The following is a 23,974-nucleotide window of genomic DNA, read 5'->3' on the forward strand; positions in this document are numbered from 1 at the left end:
CCAAGTAGTTTAGCTGTTTTTTAGGCTTCCCTATTCAATGCAGGGCATCAGACAGGTATTTTCAGAACTTGTTTCTCCACTTTTCTGGGTTTTGCAGTGTATAACTTCAGTAAAGATTTACTAGAAACAACAGCCTCTGGTTTTGCCACAGTTCTTTTTAAAGTACTTAGAAAACTGGGGCTATAAAAACAGATCCCTTACACTCCATTCAAAATAGATTACTGCACTTACTCCTGTAAGTACCAGGACACTCATTGTTCCAGAGGGACATAGATTTGCTACCACAAACTATTCAGAATACCTGTGTTCTGAAACTGGATGCTCGGAGTGGCTACCCCCCAGTGTGCACCCGTGCCTTCTCCTCTGGAGCCACAGAAAGACGACAGGATCTAGTTTTTGAGGTTCTTGTTTTCTAAGGGAGAAGAGAAAAAGATAAAAATAAAAAAAGGAGCAACATAGTCAAATAGCAAGGGTGGGCAAGCTCAGGCCCAGTTTAAATCTCAGGCAAAGATTTGAGCCCCCAACTGCACATACTCACAGATTGCAGATATGAACATCTCTGGAACTGAGCCCCAGCCAGGGGAAGCTGCTTCAGCTCTCCAGACTGACTCTGAAAAGCTCCAAAAATAATGGTACTACTATTCTGAAGTGAGGTTACTTCCTTCAACATCTGTGGTGAATATGTGATACGGGCTGCTATAAGCATCACACATATTTAAAACTAACAGGAGATGTCAAGGCTTGGTCCAGCCACATTGTGGTCATTAGGAGGAGGGAGCTACACAAACACTTCATGAGATACATATGCTGCTCTGGGGGTACTAAGGGTTAGCCTGTTCTGAGAAATCTCCCATGCTGTCCAGATTTTTGAGCAATAACAAAAACCCCCCACCAAACCCTTCCAAAGTATACAGGATAAAGAGGGCACAAAATATCTTTCAGTGTAGTTCTCAATGATGAGATATTTACCTTCTGTTTAGCTGGCAGCTTTTAAACGAACCTCTACCCTTGCCTACTGCTCAAAGAAAAAAAAAAAAAAATCAATAAAATATCTGACAACATTTATTACATTACTTCTAATGGCTCATTAATATAATGACACTTCCTTATTATGGAATAAGTTAGTACCATTGTCAAACCAGTGCTCTCTACAGACAGAATGTGTTCTCAGAAATTGTTCTTAAAAAAAAATAAAAATAAAGGATAGAAGTATTCTGAAGCAAAAAAGCCTACTTTTCTGAATCAACCAGAGGCATTATTATTGGTTTTTATTAACACATACAAAATTATTAGGGTATACAAATGTGTTTCTTTTTTTTTTTTTGACACAGTGAAAACTAAATAAATGGGCATTACATTTGTTTACATCACATTTTGTTTCAAAAAACCAGTTAATGATTAAACAAAGAGGTTTATATATATATGTATATATATGTATAAAAAAAAAGAGCTTGAAATAGCTGGATAACAAATAATTGATTTGTACTATCAAAAGGCTGGGAGCAATTGTGTCTCCTGTGATTGTGCCCTTAGCTTTCAAACTATGACCCCCACTGATAGGAGTTTCTACTAAAAATCCAAAGAAAACAACAATGAAAAACCTCAACAAAACAAACACCACTCTAGTCCCCCCCAAAAACCAAGACACCGAATCCCCCCAGAACACAAAACCTCAAAGCAACGGCACAACTTTCCGCAGGCTAATATTTTTTCCTGACGGCTTCAAGCACAAATGGATTATTTTAAATATCACATAAACCTACAGTAAATTAAAAAAATAGAAGATTACTTTACACAACGCATGGAAACCATTTCTAGTGAGCACAAACATTTACAACTGTGTCATGTTTTTTCCTTGCATAACCCATACTCACACACAACCAGTTTTCAAAAGAATTGGTGAAATAATCAGTCCACATTTGTTTCTTTTATACAATATGAAATGGTTACAATACCATAGTTTTTAGAATAAGTTAAACATCAAGACATATGGCAATAGCATTGTACTATTCTTTCTACATACATATGAAATCCTGAATTTCAGTCTATTTTTACTCAGTCACAAAAATGAATAGAGACTAAGATCCAGTTATACTGGAAAACTAGGCTAGTTCTAGAAACCACAAATACTGTAAGCACTTTGGTATAATATGTACAGATTGTGCTGTCAATGTCATGCTTGCATACTAGAACTGATCAACAGATTTCCACTGGTGAAATAAAGTAAAAAAGGTACTGTAAAACTTGCTTTCTTATTTCTTTTCCTCTTGGCAAATGATTGAAAAAGGACACACCACAAGTACACACACAGCATTTGTATGATGTGATTACAAATTAAATATTAAAGTGTTTTTAAATACAATGCAAGGCCAGTCTTCTTAAGTGCATAGAACGTAATGCAGAATACTGTTAATTACAGGGGCAACGTCAAAGATATGAAACATTGTAACAGATATTGAACAAAGTTCTAAGAAAAAGAGGTGTGAATTGGAATAAGCATTCTTCTATTGTTACAAAGATCAACAGATGTTATCCCCCACTGGTAAGAGAAAATAACTGCTGCATCATAAAAGATGCATCTATCTGCTGCATCCATTTTATCACTTTCTCTCAGAGGCTTAGAACTGCACCCTCAAACTCCCAAGCAGTTTGGATATTTGGTTGGGGATTTTTTCCTTTCTTTTTTCCTCCTATTTTTAATAAAACTTCTCTTTCTGAAAATAGAACTCAAAAAGTGCATTTTAAATTAAAGGGCTTACTTTCCCCCTTATTTTATGGATGCATTTGCTATAGTTTAGAAATTTTAGCTTAACCTATTAATTCTTTCTACCACTACAATTTATCAGAACGTCTCAGATTTATTCAGGCTATTCTGCCAACAAGTTAAGTAGCCCCTTTTTCTGCAAAGCAAATGGTATTAAATTCTAAGAAATCCAAAATACTGTAATCTTTACTGAAGTGAAATGCAAACTTAAAGAGTAAGGACTACAGGTTTTTCAGAAGATTTGGACTTCATACAGTTTTCCCAAATTTGTATTTTCTTCTTTGGATTTTGGGCTATAGTTAAGTACATATATTCTGTTCCACTAACACTGCAAGTCAGCTTCAGACTAAGGTCTCAGGAATGAAATGGTAGCCTCAAAATTCTCAACCCAACCAGAGGAAACTCACCCCAATCATTACTCATTTCTTACACAACACAATAACCCATTTAACATGTAAACACAAGCAATGGTGGTTCTCATTTGAAGCTCCTATTGTGGCAAGTAATACTTCACAGGTAACAGAAACACTTTAATTAATGTCTCCCTATTTCTCCCATTTTTAAGATGTCTTCTTTTCCTTACAGAAGTTTTAGCTGTTCAACATCAAACAATTGCACACAAACTACAGCACCAAGCTTTGCTAACTGAAACTGCTGGAGAGCACACACAGGAGAAAAGAATTTGACTGTGGCTGTTGAGTGAGCTAGAAGTCAAATGAGCTTAAATAAAACTAATGTTAACACATTCCTTAATTGAAATGATTAATTCTTAGCAGAAATAAATTAAGATCAGTCTGATCTTACTGTAAGCTAGTTGGCGACCCAGCCAGACTTTTGTGCAGATTGGGGTTTTGACTGTGCCTGTTCCGACTGCGAACAGATGAAAACATTGTGTTGCAACCTGGGATTTTGCATTTGTGGAGCTGGCGGAGATGCACAGTTTTGTAATGAGCCCTGAAAGTTCCTTTATTACTGTATGTTTTTTGACATATATGACAAGTTATTGGCAAACTGGAAGGTAAGTTTATAAAGTTTTGATTAGCTTTCTCAATTAGAGAACAGTCTTGGTAGAGTTCATCATTGGGCATTAGGCTGGGTCCTTCACAGCTTTCATCACTATCCTCCAAGGGCATGGTGCATATCTCACTTCCTCCATCAGAATCCCAAGAAGAATGAGCACTGCTCTCAGATTTAACGCTGGAAGTAGTGCTTAGATCCAGAACAGCTCCATCATTTAGTGGATCATATCCATAACTCTCAGAACAGGGTTCTGCAATTTTGCTCATTGGAAAAATGTAGCTGCCTGTTCTGTTCATTCCTTTGAAGATTACAGAAGTACGTCCAACGTGTTGTTTTAAAGAGACGTCTTGGCAAAACTCCTTAGCCATGTCTTTCAAGAGGTATGTTGCATTGAAATGGTTGTTGAATTCCAGTGTATCTTTAGTCAGAAGTTTATGATGAAGATTTAGGTTTGAACTATGTCTAGAAGAACAAAGACAAGCTTAGCAAGAAAGTGTTTCACCTCATTTAGCAGCTGTTTCATAATGACTATAAACAAAAAATTGGAAAATCAGTATTTAGTAGCATGCATGAATTGTATACTTCAGATTTGACCAACTACCACACAGAGTACACATTGACAATTTACAAATGTGACTGGGTTTCTGAACTTGCTTGCCCTGGCATATATCAGATTCTATGCAATAACTCTGCAGCAATCAATGTTTCAGATTCTCACTGGCATTGAGGGTAGCTGTCTGCTCTGCTAGATCTAGTGCTAAGCCTAAAAGAGGTGGAGGCAGACTAAAAACCTGTAAACTGAACTGAGGTCAGAGAATGGACTGAGGTGGGTAAGAAACAAGATTCTTTCTCAATGGACAAAGCAGAAAAGGATTGACACCTGAGTTTGCAAAAAATGTTGATGATCCCATGTACTCTAACCATGTCCAGGATGCAGCTGTACACATCACTACAGAGCCTTTTCTTGACAGCAGTTTCCTTGAAAAAGGAAAACTGAAATATATGCAACTTGCACTTTTCAAACGGGCACCTCTGGGTTCAGTTTAAAACCATACAAAACATACAGGATCACTGTTCCTCATTGAATATTATTAATCAGCTCACTGGGAACTTACAGGCTCTGTCTAGAAGGCTGAGTTTATTGTAATACTGGCAAAAAATTTGTCTTTTTCCTTGCCATCATGGTTTAAACAAAACTGTGAATTGTTCAAAAAGGCACAGAAATATTTAGCACTTGCAGTCACACTACTCTATGTTAAAGTCTAGAAACTTCTGCAAAGCTCTTACAAATAACTATTGTTTTGTACAAAGCTCTTGAAATTACTCCTGAGCTCGCTTGTCTTTTTTTTAACCCATTTTCCAAAAGCACCTATGTGAAAACTTATCTCAACATATTGGTGTGGGAAGGAATTTGTGGCATGTGAATGCAAATCTTACTGCTGGCCTTCTTTCCTGTGGCCCATATCGCAATTACAGTGGAGAGGAATTCACATCTGGAAAGATGCAGGCAGCAGGGTATGAAGCCCTGCCAGCAGCAGATGAATCTGTGCATCTCAGATGCAGCGGCCAGTCCTCAGAGACCGGCTCATCCTCTCTCTGGATTGCATCAGCTGGCTCCAGCACTCCTAGCAGATTACAGACAATCTAAACCTCGTGTCACTCTGAACTACTATCCAGGCATGCTTCCTGCAGCCAAAAGCTGTGCTGACACTGCTACACACTTGGAAAACTTGTAACACTTCGTTGCACTGGAATAGGTTTGTTACCTATTGCTGACCGCTTCAGATACATCACTGATGGTCAATGACAAAGCTTCAGCACTTGTTGCTCAGTTTATGTGCACAATAGGTTGAAATAAAATGAATTACAGCAATATAGTACTGAAATGAACACTAAACTGAATCAAGCTCATGCTTTTGTTTAGAAATTAGTATTTAATCTCACAGAATGTGATATTGTGGATAAACACCAGATAGTGTTAGTTTGACTATCACTGCATAAGGTTACTTTTGGGCTGACAAAGAGTAATCTTGCTTTTCTTATGGGATTTTTCTCACCAGTCTGTTCCAAATCCTTGAGCAAAGAAAAGACAAGCGAAGATTTCCTAAACTGAGCTCACCACTTTTTCTTTAAAAACACTGTATACATTAAAATATACATGAAAGTACATATTAAACATGTAAGTCCACATATGCATCTACTGGAAAATTGCTGAATTCATTCCCTTATGGCTTCCCTTTATGTACTAAAGTATTCTTTCAACTACTGCAGTCTTTATCAGTTATGAAATTTTCATGGCTTTATTTAATACCTTGTAGTCTTGTGGAAAGGAAATGTTTCTTTCAATGGATTTTCATTTCAAGAACGTTCTGATAAGTTATCATACCTGTTATACGAGGATACACAGAAAATATTTGTAGGCTCCATTCCTCAAACACTCATTTTAATTTCAAATTAGGTTCCATTGTGATGGTAAAATAAATACAATTTTGTTTATAATTTTCTTACCTGTCTCGACTTCTACGAGAAGGGAAAGCAGCATTACAGCCCTCAACTGTGCAAATATGCATTTCTTTGAGATGCACATTTTTGAAATGCATTTTTACACTGTAAGGGTTTTTAAAAGTCTTCTTACAGATGTCACAATGAAAGCGGCTTTCTTCCTTCTGAATCCCTAGTGCATGTTGACTGACATGATCCATATCTTTAGAGTCTTCAAAACAAGGAATGGCAGCACCCCTGTTTGACAAAGTGCTGAAAAAGCCCCCGGTCAGCAAGTGGTGTTGCAATTCAGGGCAGTCATTTTTAGGAATCCTGTGTTTTGACTGCTCTTTAATATACATGGGGGGTTCAGTCATTGGTTTTATAACATCACTGAGGTGGTGTTTTGGATCTTCATATATAATCTCATGGGAAACTATTTTTAATGGTTGGTTTTCTTCTGGTTTAACCTCTTTCTCACAGTGTTGCAATTCATTCTCAGAGATATCCTCGATGTATTTGTTATTTGGTGCAAAGACAGATTCAAAATACTTTGGGCCCTCTACCCCAGAGAGAGATTTCCATGAATTACCTGAATGGGGGTGCTTTTCCACCCTGTCGGTCACCCGCTTCTCTATCTTATGCTCACAGGTCTCAAGCTCTCCATCGCTTGCCCCCTGCAGGCGTGAATCATCTTCAGAACTGGCAACATCGCTACTTTCATTGGGTGTCTCAACAGCTTCTTTCTCTATCTTAATGGGCATACTGGACTTCCGAGACTTCTTCTTGGGGAGCATGTCAAATGGCAATTCATTGGAAACAAGCTGCTCTGGTATTGAGGAGGAAACAAGAGGCAGAGAAGGAAGAGTACCCGGAGTATTGGCAAGCTCAGCTGGTGTGACTGGACTACGGTAAAAAGGAAGAACAGGCTGTACTGTCTTCAGGTTTGGAAAGAGGACACCGTTATGTCCAATACTGGAAAATCCAGCCTGGCCTTTTGAATCTGTACAAGAGCTGGCATAGCTGGAAATAGTTCTGCTATCCGGAGTTAAAATTGTGAATTCTGTCCTTTTACTGTCTCCAGGTCCAGCAATGGTCAAACCATTTCTTAGATCTTTATCCCTGTTATTTCTGTTCATTGGCATATGGAGTCTGGGGTTAGGATTTGCACTATGACGATTTCGACTACGCAAAGAGCTAAACACCATATTGCAGCCCTCAATGGTGCATTTGTGCTTTATCTTCAGATGAACAGCATTGTAATGTATTTTCAAAGTACCTTTATCATAAAATGTTTTTTCGCATGCAGTGCAGAAGACACGCCCTTTCCTTGGCCCAGCATTTTTTTCAGATTTCATTTTGTTTTCTGGAGATAGTGCTGTCATTTCAAGCTTGGCTGCTGTGTTATGTGAACTGGAATCACTTAAAAGGGCATCATCTTCTGTTTTCGCGATATCTGGACCATTTATGCTCCTCTCATTTTCAACTTGAAATGGTGCAGAACTAGAAGTTAAGAAACTGCTTTCAGAAAATGGTATCTGAAGATCTTGTTTGGTTTCGTTGCTATGGTCTTGACCTTGCTCAATCAAATGTCTTTCTGGTGGTGAACCTATCAAAGGTGGAGGCACTGGACTGAAAAACTGAAACGGCAGCATGAAAGCCATGTTATTTACAATATTCTCAAAGGGATGAATGTTGGTGGGACTCATTTTGTCCAAGGAAGCAGAAAAATTAGGGCTGTGTGGGTTGCAGCTCTCAATGAATGCCCTAATATCCAAATTGGCAGTTGGTGGTGGTATTATGATCGACTGCCCTTCTTTCTCTTGAATTGCCATTAACTCTACAATGGACTTTGTTTCTCCAAAGCGAAGGAACTGCTGCAAAGTAGCCAGTTCTTCTTCAGTGGTCATTATGCTCCAGTGATCCAGCACCTTTCCTGAAGCATCCTAAAGCCAAAAATATTTAGATGAGTTAGACATTAGTTCGGGCAAAAAAAGAAACCCACTTCCCCTCAAATCTCTCATTTTTTTCAGGGACTAAAATTTATTCTTTAGCAAAAAATTAAAAACATTCAATTTAATAAGATTAATGTGAATTCTGTGATAATTTCTTCCAAATTTTATCACATTGGTGATATTATTTCTCCCTGAATTGACAGTAATACTTTCCAATAATTTTTTTTCCACAAAAATTAAGACACGTTATTTGAACAACAGATAGTATCCTGTAAGCACAGACAGGAGAGATGGAGCAATCAGACCAAGATTTAGCTCCTCATTTAAGTCAAGTATTCTTTCATTGCAAGTTTAATAATCTTCCAAGCAACTAAGATCAGAGAACAAATGAACCTATATTGATCTATTGCCAGTTTTCACAGAGCACAGCTGTAATTACACTAGTGTTGGAGTTCTTTCAAACTCTAGCTATGCCTAACTTTTCCCAATAACTACAATAAATATTTTATCACAGAACATGTATTTGATGGCCTACTGAGATTTTTCACAGTGCATGTAAGAGTTTCTAAGATGATGAAGAACGTAACATTATAAATTTTTCATGTGATAGAGGTTCAAGGTAATTGATTCCATATTTTTAATCCTAACACTAAAAAGCAAGATTATCAAGACCATTAAATATTGATTCATGTCATAATGTAAGATCATAATGTTACTTTACATAAAAAGTAACTTCCACAGCAGCAAGGACTAACATCAGTGTAAGCACATAGGGCCAAATACACTCTGGCTGCAGCTCCAGTAAGGTCGATAGCACTACCAGAGATTAATATTGTCCCTGGTGTTTTAAATAATGGTAAGTTTATTTCTTGATGTATTATTCTGCTGTATAAAAGCAAACTCACTGTTTAAATAATACTGGAACAAGTTCTAAAGCCTTTACTTTGATACATTACAGTAACTTTAGATTTTTATTTTTGCTTACCTGTGTTGTTAGATTTGAGCAAGTAGAAAGATTTCAATTAAGTCCAACTAAAAAAGAAACCAATCACCAGAAATCCACCCTTTGTTTTCTGGCCTTAAGCTTGTACAGGTCTATTACTGCCTTTCAGATGCCCCACACTGTTAACACATTGTGAAACACTGAGAAGATTAATATAGAAAACCACTTAACTGTCATATTTCTATTTTAAAAGCCCCCTAAATACCTGTAGCACATATCCACGTATATAATCCTGCAGTGTCCAATCCAGAGCATGGAGAATCTGTATCACCTCTTCCTGCTTCAGAACACTGAAAAGCCGATCGAGCAGAATTTTAAGGCGCACAGGAATGGCTTGGGTTCCGTACAGCATGAGGCTACTGATATCAAAGACAACATTGGATTGAACTATTTCTACTTGGCTTGATGGGTAGAGGTTTGGAATCCTTAGTTTGCTCAGGGCTGAAAATAAAAATCACAAAGGTAAATAAACTTGAGTCCTGAGAAAGAGAAAATAAAATGCAACTAATATTGGGGTGGGGGTTGAGGAGTGACACAAAAAGTATGTAATAATTATGAGGATTCTAAATGGTTTTCTATAGATTGTAAAAACAAATATTACCATGTGCTACCCATCCATGGCGGCATTGGTCACATTGTCGCTGATTTATTTTCCCAGGTTTGAAACACTGACAACTACAGTTCACGAGAGTGCACCGGATAGCCTGGAGATCAATGGAAAGCATGATAGGTAATATATGAGCACCATTCAGAGTGTGCAGATTATACATCTACAGTACCCCCATAAAATCCATATGAAGACAGAATTAGCATACCAACACAGACCTATCAATGTGCAATGTAAGTAATCCAGGCAAAACCTGAGTTATACAAGGCTACCTCTGCCTGGAAGAGTAAAGTGATCAGCAGAAACACTACAGTAATATGAAAGCAGAACATTTAACAATATACATAGCAACACATCTGTGGATTTATTTAGGCTGAAACACCTTTATAAAAATTATTGTTATAAATTATGTATTCACCTAAGCTATGATCCTCATGTATACCACTTTCTCAGGAAGGTTTGAAAACAAAGCTGTACAGATGAAAGACCCCCCTCTCTTGCAGTTTTGCTTTTTGGCACTCCATACTGCAATATAGCAAGTTCTAATGAGCAGTGCATCAGCTCTGCACAGATGCCATACCCTACACACCCAGAATTCACATGGAATATTTGTATTCTGTCAAAGACACAGGAGTTCACTAATGCACCTCAGTAACAAAGTTCACCAAAAAGTACTCCAACTCTTCAAACACAATCTAAATCTAAACAATCACATTTTGAAAGCAAAATAGAGCACACAGAACACCAGCTGCACAGTTCAGCTTGTACATTAATTTACTCTTACCAAGGTCATCTATAATGCAAATCAAGTTAGTATTCAGATGTCCCTAATCAATGGGGTGATATAAACTTGCTTCCTGGAATATATGATTTCTTCTGTATGTGCCCATCTGCTGGAGAAGGCAACAGACAACTTGGAGGTCCTAGTTAAAGCTCCAGAGGGATTTGCTACAGAGCAAAGCTTTTGCAGGATTCTGCACTGCTTGGATCTGCACCGAGAATAGTTCCTGCATAAACAGAATATTTATTGAGGGAGGGAAAGCAAAGAAACTGATGTGCAGAATATCTTCACTAGAAAAATAAAGAATTAGATCATGCAATTGTAAAATGTCAGCATTTTTCTGCTTTTAAATTAATGTTCCCCCTCCTAAGGTTTTATGAAAAATGGGGACTTCCACTCCTCAAAATACCCATAGGAAAGTAAGAGGAGATTTGAAGAAAAAAGGAAACGTGGCATTCCCACACTGGCACTTCAGAAAACATACAAGGAAGCCTGATTGTCCAAAAACTTGCTACGAAAGATGGATGGAAGAAACATACAAACTCAAAAGTACAGGGCAGAAAGAATTTCACTGAGATTTGCAATGGGCATTTCTTTAGACTTGCAGCCTCTGGCTGACTCAGGGCAGAAGGGGACCCTGCATACAAAAGGTTACTGTAAACAAGTATGTTCATGACATTTGGATCTCTGGTGCTTCACAGTAATGGATTTCGAGTGAGATTTTAAAATCTCAGTATCTGGCTTGTCCAGGAGTTGCCTTACATACACATCTCCAAACTGCAGTGACTTGATGTGAGGTTTGCCTGTATTTGAAGAATTAGAACAAGTGGCAACAGGGCTCTTGAAATCTCTGAATCACTTTGCCTTTAATCTTTTAAAGGAGCCGTTGCAAAATCCTGTGTTCTTGAGAAAAGCTCTGTGCTCCCCATAAAGTCGTAAAATACACATCAATACCCTATGCAATATTGCTTCATTTTAATGGAGGATATATTTTCACTTAGATGCTAAAATACTTCCATATAACAATTAAAAGCCATAAATTTCTTATGGAAGGGTCTGGGGAAGAAAAGGTGTAGTTGACTGTGGATTCATTTCTACCACAAGATATGAAACAATAATGCAGTTTGAGTCTTCTGCCTCTCTGCATACATAATATTCTGTGACTTGCCTGGACTGAAGCCCTTCCACAGGCAACCCTGCTAGGTTCAGTAAGGTGCACTGCATTCCATAAATGCATCTTTTACATTCCCTTCAGACAAAATTACAAAGGAGTACTTCCTTTTTCTGCAAGAAGTAACAGAAATCTGCACAATGAAAAAAGCTGTCACGATGATAAGTTAATTGAGATTTCAAAATTTTTTTCATTCCTTTTCCTTTGGACATGTTCCACAAATCACTGACCTTTAAAACTACTTTTTTCTATTTAATTTGTGTACTTGGACAAGAAAGATAGACCACACCAAATTTTGCATTTCATAGCTTTCTGTAAGAGCATTCTTCTATATGGTACATGTGTTTATTTTGCTTTCCTGTGTATGTGTAGAAGACTGCACATGCCAAAACAGGAACAAGCAAGAGGAGGACATTTTGTTTTACATATATGAAAGCAGCTGTTACAAAGGGAGTAGAGTTCCCCCTCTATTCTAAATATTGAACTGAACCTCTCTCAAGTCACATTATTGCTTCTGGAAACTAGAAGGAGTTAGCTTGCATCCTGGTGCATATCAAAGGTGCACCCTCGAATCGGGGATCTGTGCTGACTTAAAAAATGACTTGAAAGAATTCCTAAGAAGAAAAAACTGTGATTTTTCAGGTTTTTAGCATTTCCCTTCATTTGTGCTTGTCACAGTCTGTGTCCCCTAAAGCTTTTCTAGCAACATTTATAATAATATATATAGTCACAGAATATATAACAAAGCACAATTAACTTCTGAAATAATCAGTGAAAAACAATTTCAAATTGTCACTGGTCAACTTCAAAATGTATTTGTAAAATACGCACCTTGATTATCTCCCAAATTAACACACATCAGACTTTATTGAAAAGAAATTTAGCAATACTTCATGAAAATAATACCCTTGTCTTTTGCCTGTTAATCCTACTGTCCTTAATAGCCTATTCTAAGGTACTGTAATTATATCAAGTCATTTAATAAGCTTTATTTTCCCAACAGTTGGAATGTACACACAATTTCATTCTGCAGAACAAAGAAATAACTTTCTGTATTGCATAGATGCAAAGCTTGAAAATCATAATTAAAGGATTGGAAATGTAGAAGGAAATTACAGTGGAAATTTTTTAAAATACCATCCTTTCATTCAATCATTATTTATTTTCATTTTCTAGAAACAGAAGGCAGATGGTCTAAAAAACTAAATCATCAAAGATCTTGGTCTTGCTTTCCAGTCACTCTCTCCTTCACAAATGGATCTTTCCTAATCCATTATCAGAGCCACTTCCTTAATTCTTTTAAAAAATAGAGTTGAAAAGACTGATCAAAATGTTCTGTGGTTTTACCAGCATGACCGTGGGAATCTGAATACTGAACTTTAAATAAAAATGATCCCTCATTACAAGACAGACATTAACCATTAAACTGGTCACTGAAAAGCATCTGACTACTAATCACTGCATCTTAACCTGTGCTGCCTGAAAGTCACGCCTGCTCACATCCTTTTTTTGCCAGATATTGATGTGGCTTCAATTATGCTTCAAAAGTTACTGAATGTTTCTTTGCAACCCACTCACAGCCCTTAGAGCTAAGGAAAAGCCCAGGCTAATGGGACATACTCATGCTGATTCTGGGTATATAATCAGGCTTCATTTCACAAAGCAAGTTTGAAGAAGTCTCCTGGGACCTATGCTTACTCGCAACACACAACAGGTTTAAAAAAAAAAAAGGCAGCAAGACAAGAAGGGCATGATAAGTGTATCCAATCTCATTCAGTGTTAAGAGGGTTCTGGTTTGACAGCACTTTGGCTTGGGAAATAAATTAAGAAGCAAGGAAATACTGAAGACCTTGTCAGGGCTGAGCTGGAGATCTGTGCTCATGCTGGAAAGCTGCTCTGGATCTCTGCACGCAGCAAGGGCTGCAAGTGCAGACACCAGCAACATGGAAGAGCAAGTCCCACATTACCCTGGTGCTATTTAACAACAGAAATGCACAGGTTAGCACCCTCATTTCTGGCATTTAGGAAAAACCATGGCCTTTTTGCACAGTTTCTCCCCACTTTAAAAACTGCTGCTTTTTTTTTCAAGCTACTGCCATCACACAAAGAGCTTGAGAGCTTCCCTGCTCTGCTGTGAGGATTACCGACAAAATGGTGTCATTGATGCCAGGTTACAGAAATATATTTTGCAGTTTAAAATGCAAGTTTGAATAAGAAAGAAGAGTCAAAGGAAACAAATACATGAGAGAAACTTTCATTAGATGAGCTATAGCAGCTACTGCTTTCATTACCCTCTCTCTCGGGTTTCTAGCAACAAGCCGTACCTCCTATGTCCTCTCATCATCATCAGTGGTAATCCCACTGAATATATGTAACCCAGCATGGTATGTGCTCTGGTGGGCACTAATCCTACAGGAAGTGGGACAAATCCCATACTTGCAGAATAGACCCATAGTGGCTCCACGGTAACAACATTTGTGGAGAAAGACATGATTTACAGCGGGAGAAGAAATAAAACTAAACATGGGAAATACGTCTGGTTATTTGGAAGTATTTTCTTGCTGGCTGCTTGTAAAATATTTGCAAGGGAAGTAAAGGGATAGATACGTTTACCATCTCTTAAATTAAAAGTACAGCCACAGCTAACTGAAAGGCCATATCCAAATCTGTGTGCACCATTCACAGAGAACAGCAACTATAAATGAGTGTGAAGTTGCCCTTCTGGTCCATATTTTTTTCTGCCCGGTTTTTATTATAATCCACCAGGTTTCTTGTCTCTGCAGAGTTTAAATAAGTTCCTTTTTCCTCACTGAGTTACACTTGATTACTTTTGTGTTTGAATTCTTTGCACAATCACTGAAAGCAGAGACAAATCAAAAACCCCTTATCACAAGCATCTCTCTCAGTGCCATCCTTTTCCATATCATACAATGAGCAAAGCTTTGCTTTGTCCATTGTTTGTCAGGCAACTTTTGCCATGTTCCCTTGGGATATATTCTGCTGATAAATAACACTGTCTGTCAGTTTTGTAATGATTTCAAACAAGTACTCAATTTACATTTTGTTCACCTTACTTTCACAGTCTCACAATCCAGCTTACCCATATCAGACTCATATCTGGGGTTTTATCCATTCCACATGTATTTGTATCCCTCCTGTCCACTCTACAGTGCATATTTAGATCTGGTGTCTGTTGTTCCTGAAGACAGACTTCAGTTTTCAATACACTGTTGAGCTCTCTGTTGTTCACTGGAACTAAAATATATGCCAGCATCTTTTACATACAATCAAAAAACGTGCTGGGCTGCTCTAGATGGTGGAAGTACTTGCTGAAGACATAGCCCAACAATTAGGCATGAAATGCATGTTGATATTAAATCTGTTAGATTAAGCACCTTGTACCTCTAATTGTTCCTTGAAAGTTTCAATGTACTCCCAGCTTAGAAAGGCTCTGAATCCCATCTGCCTGTGGAGACCATTAGCAGGGCCCCTGCAGCATCTTCAAGGAAAGGCTCTGGGCCATTTTCTTCTTCCTGACATGCTCACTTCAAAGAGGTAGCAAGATGCCTGGAGGATGGACAGAATATGGAAGCCCTGTGCTGCCTGTAAGTGGAGCTGGGAAGACACACTGGGAATGGGAAAAGGGAAGAAAGTGCACTGCAGCACACTGATGTGCACAGGTCTGACAGCAAGGCCAGCTGAGAGTTACTGTGCACAAAGACTTGGCCCATGCTGCAACTTGCACGTGTTCAGCTCAGGATTATGGTGGTTCCTTCTGTCATGTGTTTAAGGTCCTGCAAAGTTCCTCACCACCACAGCACAGAAACACTGCCTGCCTTTCACAGTCTGAGCCCCCAAAACAAAGGGATTTCCATTCAAGTACATTTACACCTAATCCACTACACTTGCTTGCTGCAAGTTCTATTTTTTCTATACTAAAGCTTAGAAATATTTAAAATAAATAATTACACAAAATTACTAAAATAAGAAAAATGTCCTTGTAAGATTTCTAATTATTGGACTGAATGCACATATTACTTTCACAGTCTTATATCAAAATAACTGTTTCTTACAAAGTAACAGCTGCTGTTAATAGTTATTTAATAAACGTAAGTAACAACAAATAACTTTCCTAAAAAGCAAACCAGCTTTTCAGCTTTTTGTATCCAGAAAACATATCTGATATCTTGTGTATTTTGAGTTTTTAATTAAGTAGAGAAAAGCTGTACGCAGATGTGACAGAGTAAACAGCTGACCAAATAGCTCCAACCTTCTCCATTCAGACACATTAAAAATGCTGGCCTGAGATGATTCATATGACTTCTTATTAGTGAAATAATTTTGGAAAATTATTGTCTCCTGCTTAAGAGACTGATGAGGAGACAGATGGGAAAGGTGGAGGTGGGCCACAATTTGCTTTTTACAGTGCCACTAAACACAATGTTACACTCACGGCTCAATTCCTAACCTGACAATGGCTCCTTGGTAATCTGGCTGGTTTTCACTCACACCAACCATTTATTCCTACCACTCTTAGGAGGTGCAAGAACCTTTGAAAAGTCCAGACAAAAAGCTTTTGTTTCAGAGGCCAACCATTGATTTAGAAGTTGATCTTACCCTATTCTACTGAAAATTTTGGCTGGTGTAGCTACCACTCAACTCCCACTTACCCCTGTTCTGTGGGAGAATTATGTCAAGATTTTCATTCTAGAAGTACACAAAGGCCACAAGCTGAACACATTTTCTAGATAAGACGATGGAATACAACCCATTAATTATCTGGATCCTTATGTATATATCCATACTGTTTATTTGGGGTCAGATACCAAAACCTGACCTCCTTTCAAACATCCACAGTCTAAGAACACACATAATCAGGATATTTACAACGCAGAGCCTGCAGCAAATTGCATTACTCCATTACCCTCTCCCTCAGTGGAGCTGAACAAAACGAATTTTGGCCTAGAATTTGATCAAATCTCTCTCTTGTGGGGGCAACTGAACACTTTGAGTTGAGAATGTTTAGTTGTCTTTGTAATAATTGACTAAAACGTCCTCAAAAACAGACAAAAATGTGAGGAGAGTGAATAAGCTCAGTAAGATAGAAGTGAAATTAGATAATACCTTCACAGGATGGCACCACTCTGTCAAATCAACCTTTCTTGTGGACTTCAAAGACAGTCCCTATGTCACCACTTCATTAAAAATTTTTCCTATGTGAGAAGAGTCCTAGGAGTGAGCAGCTGAGACAAGGGACTGAGCTGACCCAGGCTCAGAACCCGGAGCTGGTTTGGGCCCCGGTGCAGCTCTCGTGGCCGAGGGAGAGGAGCTGGGGGCAGTCCCGGGCACCGCAGCGGGCGAGGAAGCACAAGGAGCTGCTTCTGAGAAGGGCAGCCACGCTGCAAGGCCAGGCTTTAATCACAGCATAACTTGTGGGATGAAAATCACTCCTCATGCATGTCACTTACCCTACAGGGCCCCTTAGGGCAACTCTTGTTAATGGCACTGTCAAAATAATTATAAAGAGAGAAGAATTCGTGTGTGCGTGTGTGTGTGCATGTGAGCGTGAGCACACACACTCGAGTGCTACTCTAAACAAAAAGCACTGGACAGTAAAACTTCATTTTGTCATTCAGCAGCGTGGCCGTAGATAGACTGGCTTATGCTGTAATTAATCTCACTTGTTAACAACAGGTAAGTGCTGACAGACAGCTCGGTCCACCTCAGGGACATGGGCAGAGCCTCTTTTACGGTTTGGTTTGGAAATGAAAACAAGAAATACAAAATGAGGAAGGAAAAACATCACTTTATCGTTATCTTAGAGTTATTTACTTTTGATTCTGAAACAGACTGCGATGCTACAGTTCCCACAACATACCTGCCCTAGCCTGCATAGGTCAGAAACATTTTGCTGGTATTAAGCAATATATCTATCACGAGATATTAAAGTAATGTCCCTTTTTAATAAATTTAACGGAAAAATTGTTCTTATCAGTGCATTTCAAAAAGGAGTAACAGATTGCTTCATACTGATATGAAAAACTGATCAGACTTCAGGGGTAAAGGTGAGTCACTGGACAGAAAGGGTGTGAAATTTTGTGCAAGAAAGCACTAGATGCTATTTCATCTAACAAATAAGTTGTGCAGATACTGCTTATCCCTACTGACATGCTAAGCATGCTACACTAAATGCTGAAGCTACAGATCTAGCCACGAACTGCAGTTGAATTAAATATTTAACTCCAAGCCCTATGCTAGCAAGAAGTGTTATTAACACAAATGCACAAGTATCAGAGAAATGAGGAATATGAGAATATATAAATTGCAAGACCTTTAAAATATGTCTTTAACTCTTCATGTATTTTATAAAACGGTGCATGTGTGCAATGAGGATAAGTTAATGTTTTAAAGACAATCCTAAATTTTTCAGCTCCTCGCACCACTGCTTAAGTCTCAAAGCCATAAAATATACATGCTTAAAATCTCTTCCTTTTTCCTGTTATGGAGTGAGGACATGGATTAAAGAATAAAAGTGAAATAACAGCTCTCTGAAATATTTAGTGTTACACAATTCCATTTAATGCAATTTCATAAATTTTAAACCCAAACACTATTTGTACACATACACATGATATCATCTATGGTGCTACAGTTATGCAATATTTTACGCAACAGTGTAGCTCCATTGGTAATTTCACAATTTAAAACTCAGTATTCCTTTTTATTGAACACAGGTGAGAAAATTTTCACCTGGCTTTCAGATATTAGTTACTCCCACATGAAAAAATACCTATTTTTCACTGATGATATTTTAGATTTGAAATTTGAAGTAAAAAAATAGCATTTTTCTTTTTTATAATTTTTTCCTCTTTGTTTAAATTCTTTAATGCTTTTAAAGTGTGGAATTAAATATTGTTCTTTATACTAAAATGACTGAAGTCGGTTAAAAACGGCCACTTTTCCTCATTCCCTCAATAATATTTTTTTGAGTCTGAATACTGAAATTTCAATCTCTATGATTTTTTTAAATGACAGCAGCAAAATAATAAGAAATAAAAACTAAAAAGAAGACAGGTAATGACGTTTGCTGTAAAACTTCAACCGTAGCATCTGCTAGGACAAAACCTGCTGGTATCCAGCACATAGGAACTGTGAGAGTTACTGCACCACTGAAGCCAGAAAGGACAGGAGATGACCCAGAGGGCAAAATCAGTTTTTATCCCATACTTTTGGTGGATATTTTATGGAATAATGAATTCAAGATCTGTACCTAAACTTCAGCTCAAATCTGCATGAAAAATGTTTGCTAAATGCCAAGTCATCCCAAAATGCTTTTAGAACACGTATCTGGAACAAAAGCTGTAATCTAAAACAAAACAAGAATTTCTATTTTTATCAGAAGTGTATTCAGCATCATTGTAATGAAGTCTTTATTACTGCAAACCAAATAAATTCACTGGCTTGTTGGATTGGAAATGGAACGACATGCTAAATATGTAGGAACAGATCTTTTAACAGTATCACAAACAGACACGGAAGCTGAAGTCAAGACATTTGGTATGAAAAGGCCAAACCTCACCTCAGCCTCAGGAGGCAGAAGTTCAAGTAAAAGCCTGTGAAGTGACCCAATATTTGTAATAATTTCTCCTATTTCTGTGAAGATTCAGCTCTCCCAAATGTTTGTATATGTTTGCAGATACCATTATTTTTAGGGTTCTGAATAGGTTGCAGATGGTTCAAAGAATAAACAGAATAACGACTTTTAGGAAATCAATCAGGCAAAAATCTATATAATATATTAAGTATAACAAAAATGTATTTTCCATAAGATTAGTTATTTTTTTACATGTTCACTTATTGTTAGAAGTCTGATTAAGCTGCAAACGGCTCCAAATTCTAGCGCTTAATTCAAACAGAACTGCACAATTACACTGATTATTAAAAAAAACCACTATCAGCACTATACATATAACGGTAAATAATCTAGTTCAATATCTATACTTTCTTCAAAAGTCCATATTTTTCCCCTTTCTGTAAAAGGAACAATTAGAAAGGTATTCTTCAGTGTATATTGTTCTAATCACTAGAACAAAGCAAACCAACACGCACTGTTGTTAGCAGTTAAAATAATGGTGGACCCACTTTGCCCCGTGACCTGGAGTGGAGTGAGACTCCCCCACCTCCCACTCCTCCAGCCTGAGAGCTCAGCCACAATTTCACTGTTTTAAAACCAAAGGACAGAAACACAGACTCTTGTCTAACGTAACGCTTGCATATCTTACAACAAACTGCACTTATTTTCCAAAAGGATGTTAAAAATAGAAGCATATGATCTTTTCCCACCTAGAATTGTATCCTTACAATTAAAGACTATTAGCTGGCATCCCTTTTAACCGTCAAACTCAGACAGTGGCAGTTCTATAGCCACAAAGAGAAGCAGTAAATGAGAAGAACATGTTACTACACTGCATTTGAGAAAGTTTGGCTCCAAGCTATGCACTGATTAATATCAGATCTCCTTCTTTACTTGCCTCTTGACAATCTTGTCACATCTGGCTGACAAATCCTTACAAGCTTATCCAAACCAAGGCAGCCCAGATCATGCTCCGGGAGTAGCTTGGAGGAAGCGGCAACACCAGCCATGTACTGATGTGCCATCATGAAACTAATGAAGCTGACTTCACTTGCAGACTGCAGGAACACGAAGAAACACAACATGCCCCAAGGTTTTGCAACATAACGCAGAGTTAGCTCACCAAAAGATAAGACAAACAATCAGCTCCTGAGGTTCAAGAAGCCAAGTAGTTACATGAATTACAAAAATTTATATGGAATTGCTTGAACAACAATCTCAACAAAATGAGCACAATAAAATCCAACTTCAGATCAGATGTGAAAATTGACTGTTAAATGCCTTTCACACAATGGTTTGTTTTAAACTAAAACAAAACTAGTCTATTTTATTTTCTCTCACCCACATCCCCAAAATACCACAATGTTGCCTGGCTCCCAGGTTATTCAAATTTAAAAATATCTAAAAATGAAAAGAAAAAAAAAAAAAAGAAAAGAAAAAGAAAGAGGGAAAAAGTGTCACTTTTTATCCGTAGGATTTTACAGAAGGATAAACCACAGCCTGTGTATATCAGTAGTCCTCCCCTGGGTTAGTGATCTGCCCTCTCGTCATTTTTAAACCAAGAATTCGTTACACAGACAACTGGAAGTATTTGACCAATTAATAAACCAGAAAGTAAAATGCTGCATCTTAAACACATCTAACAAAACCTCATTATGTATGAGCTAACAATTAATCCATGTTTATTTTTCTATGTGATGAAAAAAACCCAAATAAATAAGTTAAATGCATCACAATACAAGACACTTAATTGCCACAATATATTTAAAAACCCAGACTCCCCCCATACACACACACTCACACTTAAACCCACCCACCTCCTCCCCCCCCCCCGGCTCCCCCCCCCACTAAAATACAAACAGACTGATCCTAAGAAAAGAATTGCTTGCCTTATTTTCTGGATGCTAAATAGTCAAAAATAAACTGTACATAAAGGGCATACATTACACTCCACTTTAGTGGTAATTTCTAAAGAACTTCGTAGTGAAATTACATTGTTGTCTGCTCTCTAGTGCATTTATACGTCATGATAATGATAATGTATTTGGTTAAAGCACTTGACTCAAAACACATCTGAGTCACAAATCACAGATTTTACTGCTATTAATGTATATTGAGGACTTGTACAATTAAACATTGTCAAGTATTTATGATTTACATGCTACTACTTCAATTGGAAAACAATTACACAAGTGATGGCTCTGCTTATTATAATCAGCCTGCAATTCTGCATTACTTACTGTAGAACAGGAAAGTCACACAGTTGTTTACAGCGCACAGCAGAAAGAAAAGACAGATTTTTTTTTTTACAGAAACTAGTTTTCTACTTTTACAATATCTTTTCATAATTAAGAAATAGAGAGCACAGCTCCCTACAGCTCTCATCTCCATTGTTCATTACCCAAAACAACACCATTGCAACATTTTCTATATCTCCACAGTGCATAGCCACAAGTAAAAGTTGCACAGTAAAAACATACATTCATATAGAACTGCAAAGAACTTTCCTTACCTCAGACATTCTTACTGTGCTTATGTTTCCAGAGCTATAAAACAGTTTCCCATTCCCTCAGTGAGTTGTACAAAGAAGTACTGGAAACACTCCTGCCTGTACAAGTACTAAGGCAGAACCATCACACGCCTCTTTACTCTTGTCTGACTCTGAGCACCTCAAGGTCTGATGTATGCTCAGGCTGTGCACAGGGGAGTGAAATAAGATCCTCCCCCTTGGTGTTCTCCAGACCTACAGTACGAAGTTGTGTCTGCCTCTCACCTCTGCAGCCAGCTCTCACCTCGCTGCCCCGGAGTGCTGTGCTCCAGCGCGCTCCTCCAGTCGCAGGGCAGTCCCCTCACAGCTGGCTTGGAGAGGGCATGACACTCATCTTTCACAGAGATTTGATCAAAAGGAGTCACGGAGGCTTGAGGCGCTCCTAATGCAGTGCGAGGAGATTCTACCTCTGCTCTGGCAGCCTAAGTAATGCATTAAATCAATGCAGCTGACCTAGGGCCTATTACAATTTTTTTTTCTTCTTCTCAGAGTGTACAACTATCTGCAAATAAGCTATGAAGTACTTACGAGTAAAATTACTTATTTTTAGTGTCAGTGTTGTTTTTCAAATTGCAGCTGCTGCAGTTTTGATTTTTTCTTTTTAAACATTTGCAGGTCTGTGAGTGGGGTGTGTATTTTTTAAAGTTAAAGCGTTTCCCCTTATCAACTGACTTTTGAGCTAGGGCTGAATTTTATTCCTTTTTATTAAGTTGAAGCTTCCTATTAACAGCAGTACAGGTCATAAAGACAGGAGAAGAATTACTTTCTAGTAATTGGGCCAAAATCTGGTTTTAGTTATTCAGGTGTTGGGTTGCATTCATGAGCTAGAGCAGGATTTTTGTCATAGTCCTTTCTCACCTATTTAAAAAAAAACCAAAACAAACCCCCAGGACAAAACACTTCTCCTCTCCTCGCCTTTTAACTCCTGTAGATAATTTTGCACTCTAACTCAGGAATACACTGTAGTAGACCAGAGAGACATGAGCAAGTTGCAGTGAACTCAGAGGGAATCCCTGTAGGAACATACCAGGACAACATCTGACCAGATGAATACCTGTAATCCCATAGGAAAGGCAGTAGGAAATAAGATGGCTGTAGGGAGAAGACAGCTAACATATTATTATTGTTAGTTTATTAGTTGTCTTCTGCTAATCCTGTTTACTATTCACTAGATAAATGCACAAGGCTTTAGGAGAACCTAATTTACATTTAGCTAAATACTGGCATAGAGTTAATGTTAAGTGCATGGCAGTAATTGGAATTAGACCAGGATAAGGCCAATGTGATCCCAGAATCTGGTCCTACAGAATATGACAGGAAGCACATGCTCTCCTAAATCCTTAGGTTTCTCCATCTATACCTTATTTCTCCTGCTAAGCTCTTGAACCAGATGGGAAAACAGAGAGGGGGATGGAGTTTCCTAGAATGGTCTGCCAGATCCTCCTGGCAAAAAGCACTCAAGTGTGGCCAGTCAGCCACCAGTGGTGACTTGGTCCATTCCCAACAGAGCACCGCATGGAGACTCCAGTGCCACCTCTGGGCCCTGCAAGATGCTCCAGGCACTTCTCCCTTGGGGACACAAGGATTATCACTGGTCTGGTAAACTGTGGGAAAAAGTGCCCAAGAAGTCATGGCCAAAAAGGTGTTATTTGAACTGATTCTTAACAGCAGTGTTTTAAAAGCATCTGCTCTGTGATGGGCACAAAACCTAGCTGTTCTCTCAAGATGTTAACTCAAAGCCAAAGGCACACCTTGTTACTAAAATTATATTTCCTTCTTAATGAAATAAGCAGTGATGTTAACTAAAGGACTCAACATGATAGAAAATTCTACAACAAAGGTGAGAAGAGTGGCTTAAGATTACATAAACAGCCAGAAGCTCTGAATTGACTTCAAAATGATAAGTGACTAAAACTTAGATGTGTGGAGAGATGTGCTCCCCTCTAGCAAGTTCCCAGGAAAAACCTATTTACCAGCTATCTGCCATTTGCCTGGAAGATGATAATTCTTA

General features: G+C 38.1%; 1 protein-coding gene across 2 annotated transcripts in view; it reads right to left on the minus strand.

Moving 5' to 3' along the window:
• Positions 1-311: 311 nt before the first annotated feature.
• Positions 312-23,974, minus strand: part of BNC1 (basonuclin zinc finger protein 1) — a 75,040-nt gene continuing 51,377 nt past the window's right edge. The window contains exons 2-7 of one of the 2 annotated variants that reach the window (XM_064389078.1): positions 9,825-9,927; positions 9,429-9,664; positions 6,293-8,211; positions 3,569-4,246; positions 970-1,015; positions 312-412 (exon numbers count right to left, since the gene is read on the minus strand). In XM_064389078.1, coding sequence (XP_064245148.1) covers positions 1,003-1,015; positions 3,569-4,246; positions 6,293-8,211; positions 9,429-9,664; positions 9,825-9,927 — 2,949 coding nt within the window. In that variant the 3' untranslated portion in view covers positions 312-412; positions 970-1,002. Of the gene's footprint in view, positions 413-969; positions 1,016-1,251; positions 4,247-6,292; positions 8,212-9,428; positions 9,665-9,824; positions 9,928-21,927; positions 22,092-23,974 lie in introns of those variants that run through there. The other variant, XM_064389079.1, reaches the window with a different exon arrangement.

The sequence above is a fragment of the Passer domesticus genome, chromosome 14, assembly GCF_036417665.1.
Source record: "Passer domesticus isolate bPasDom1 chromosome 14, bPasDom1.hap1, whole genome shotgun sequence".
Taxonomy (NCBI): Eukaryota; Metazoa; Chordata; class Aves; order Passeriformes; family Passeridae; genus Passer; species Passer domesticus.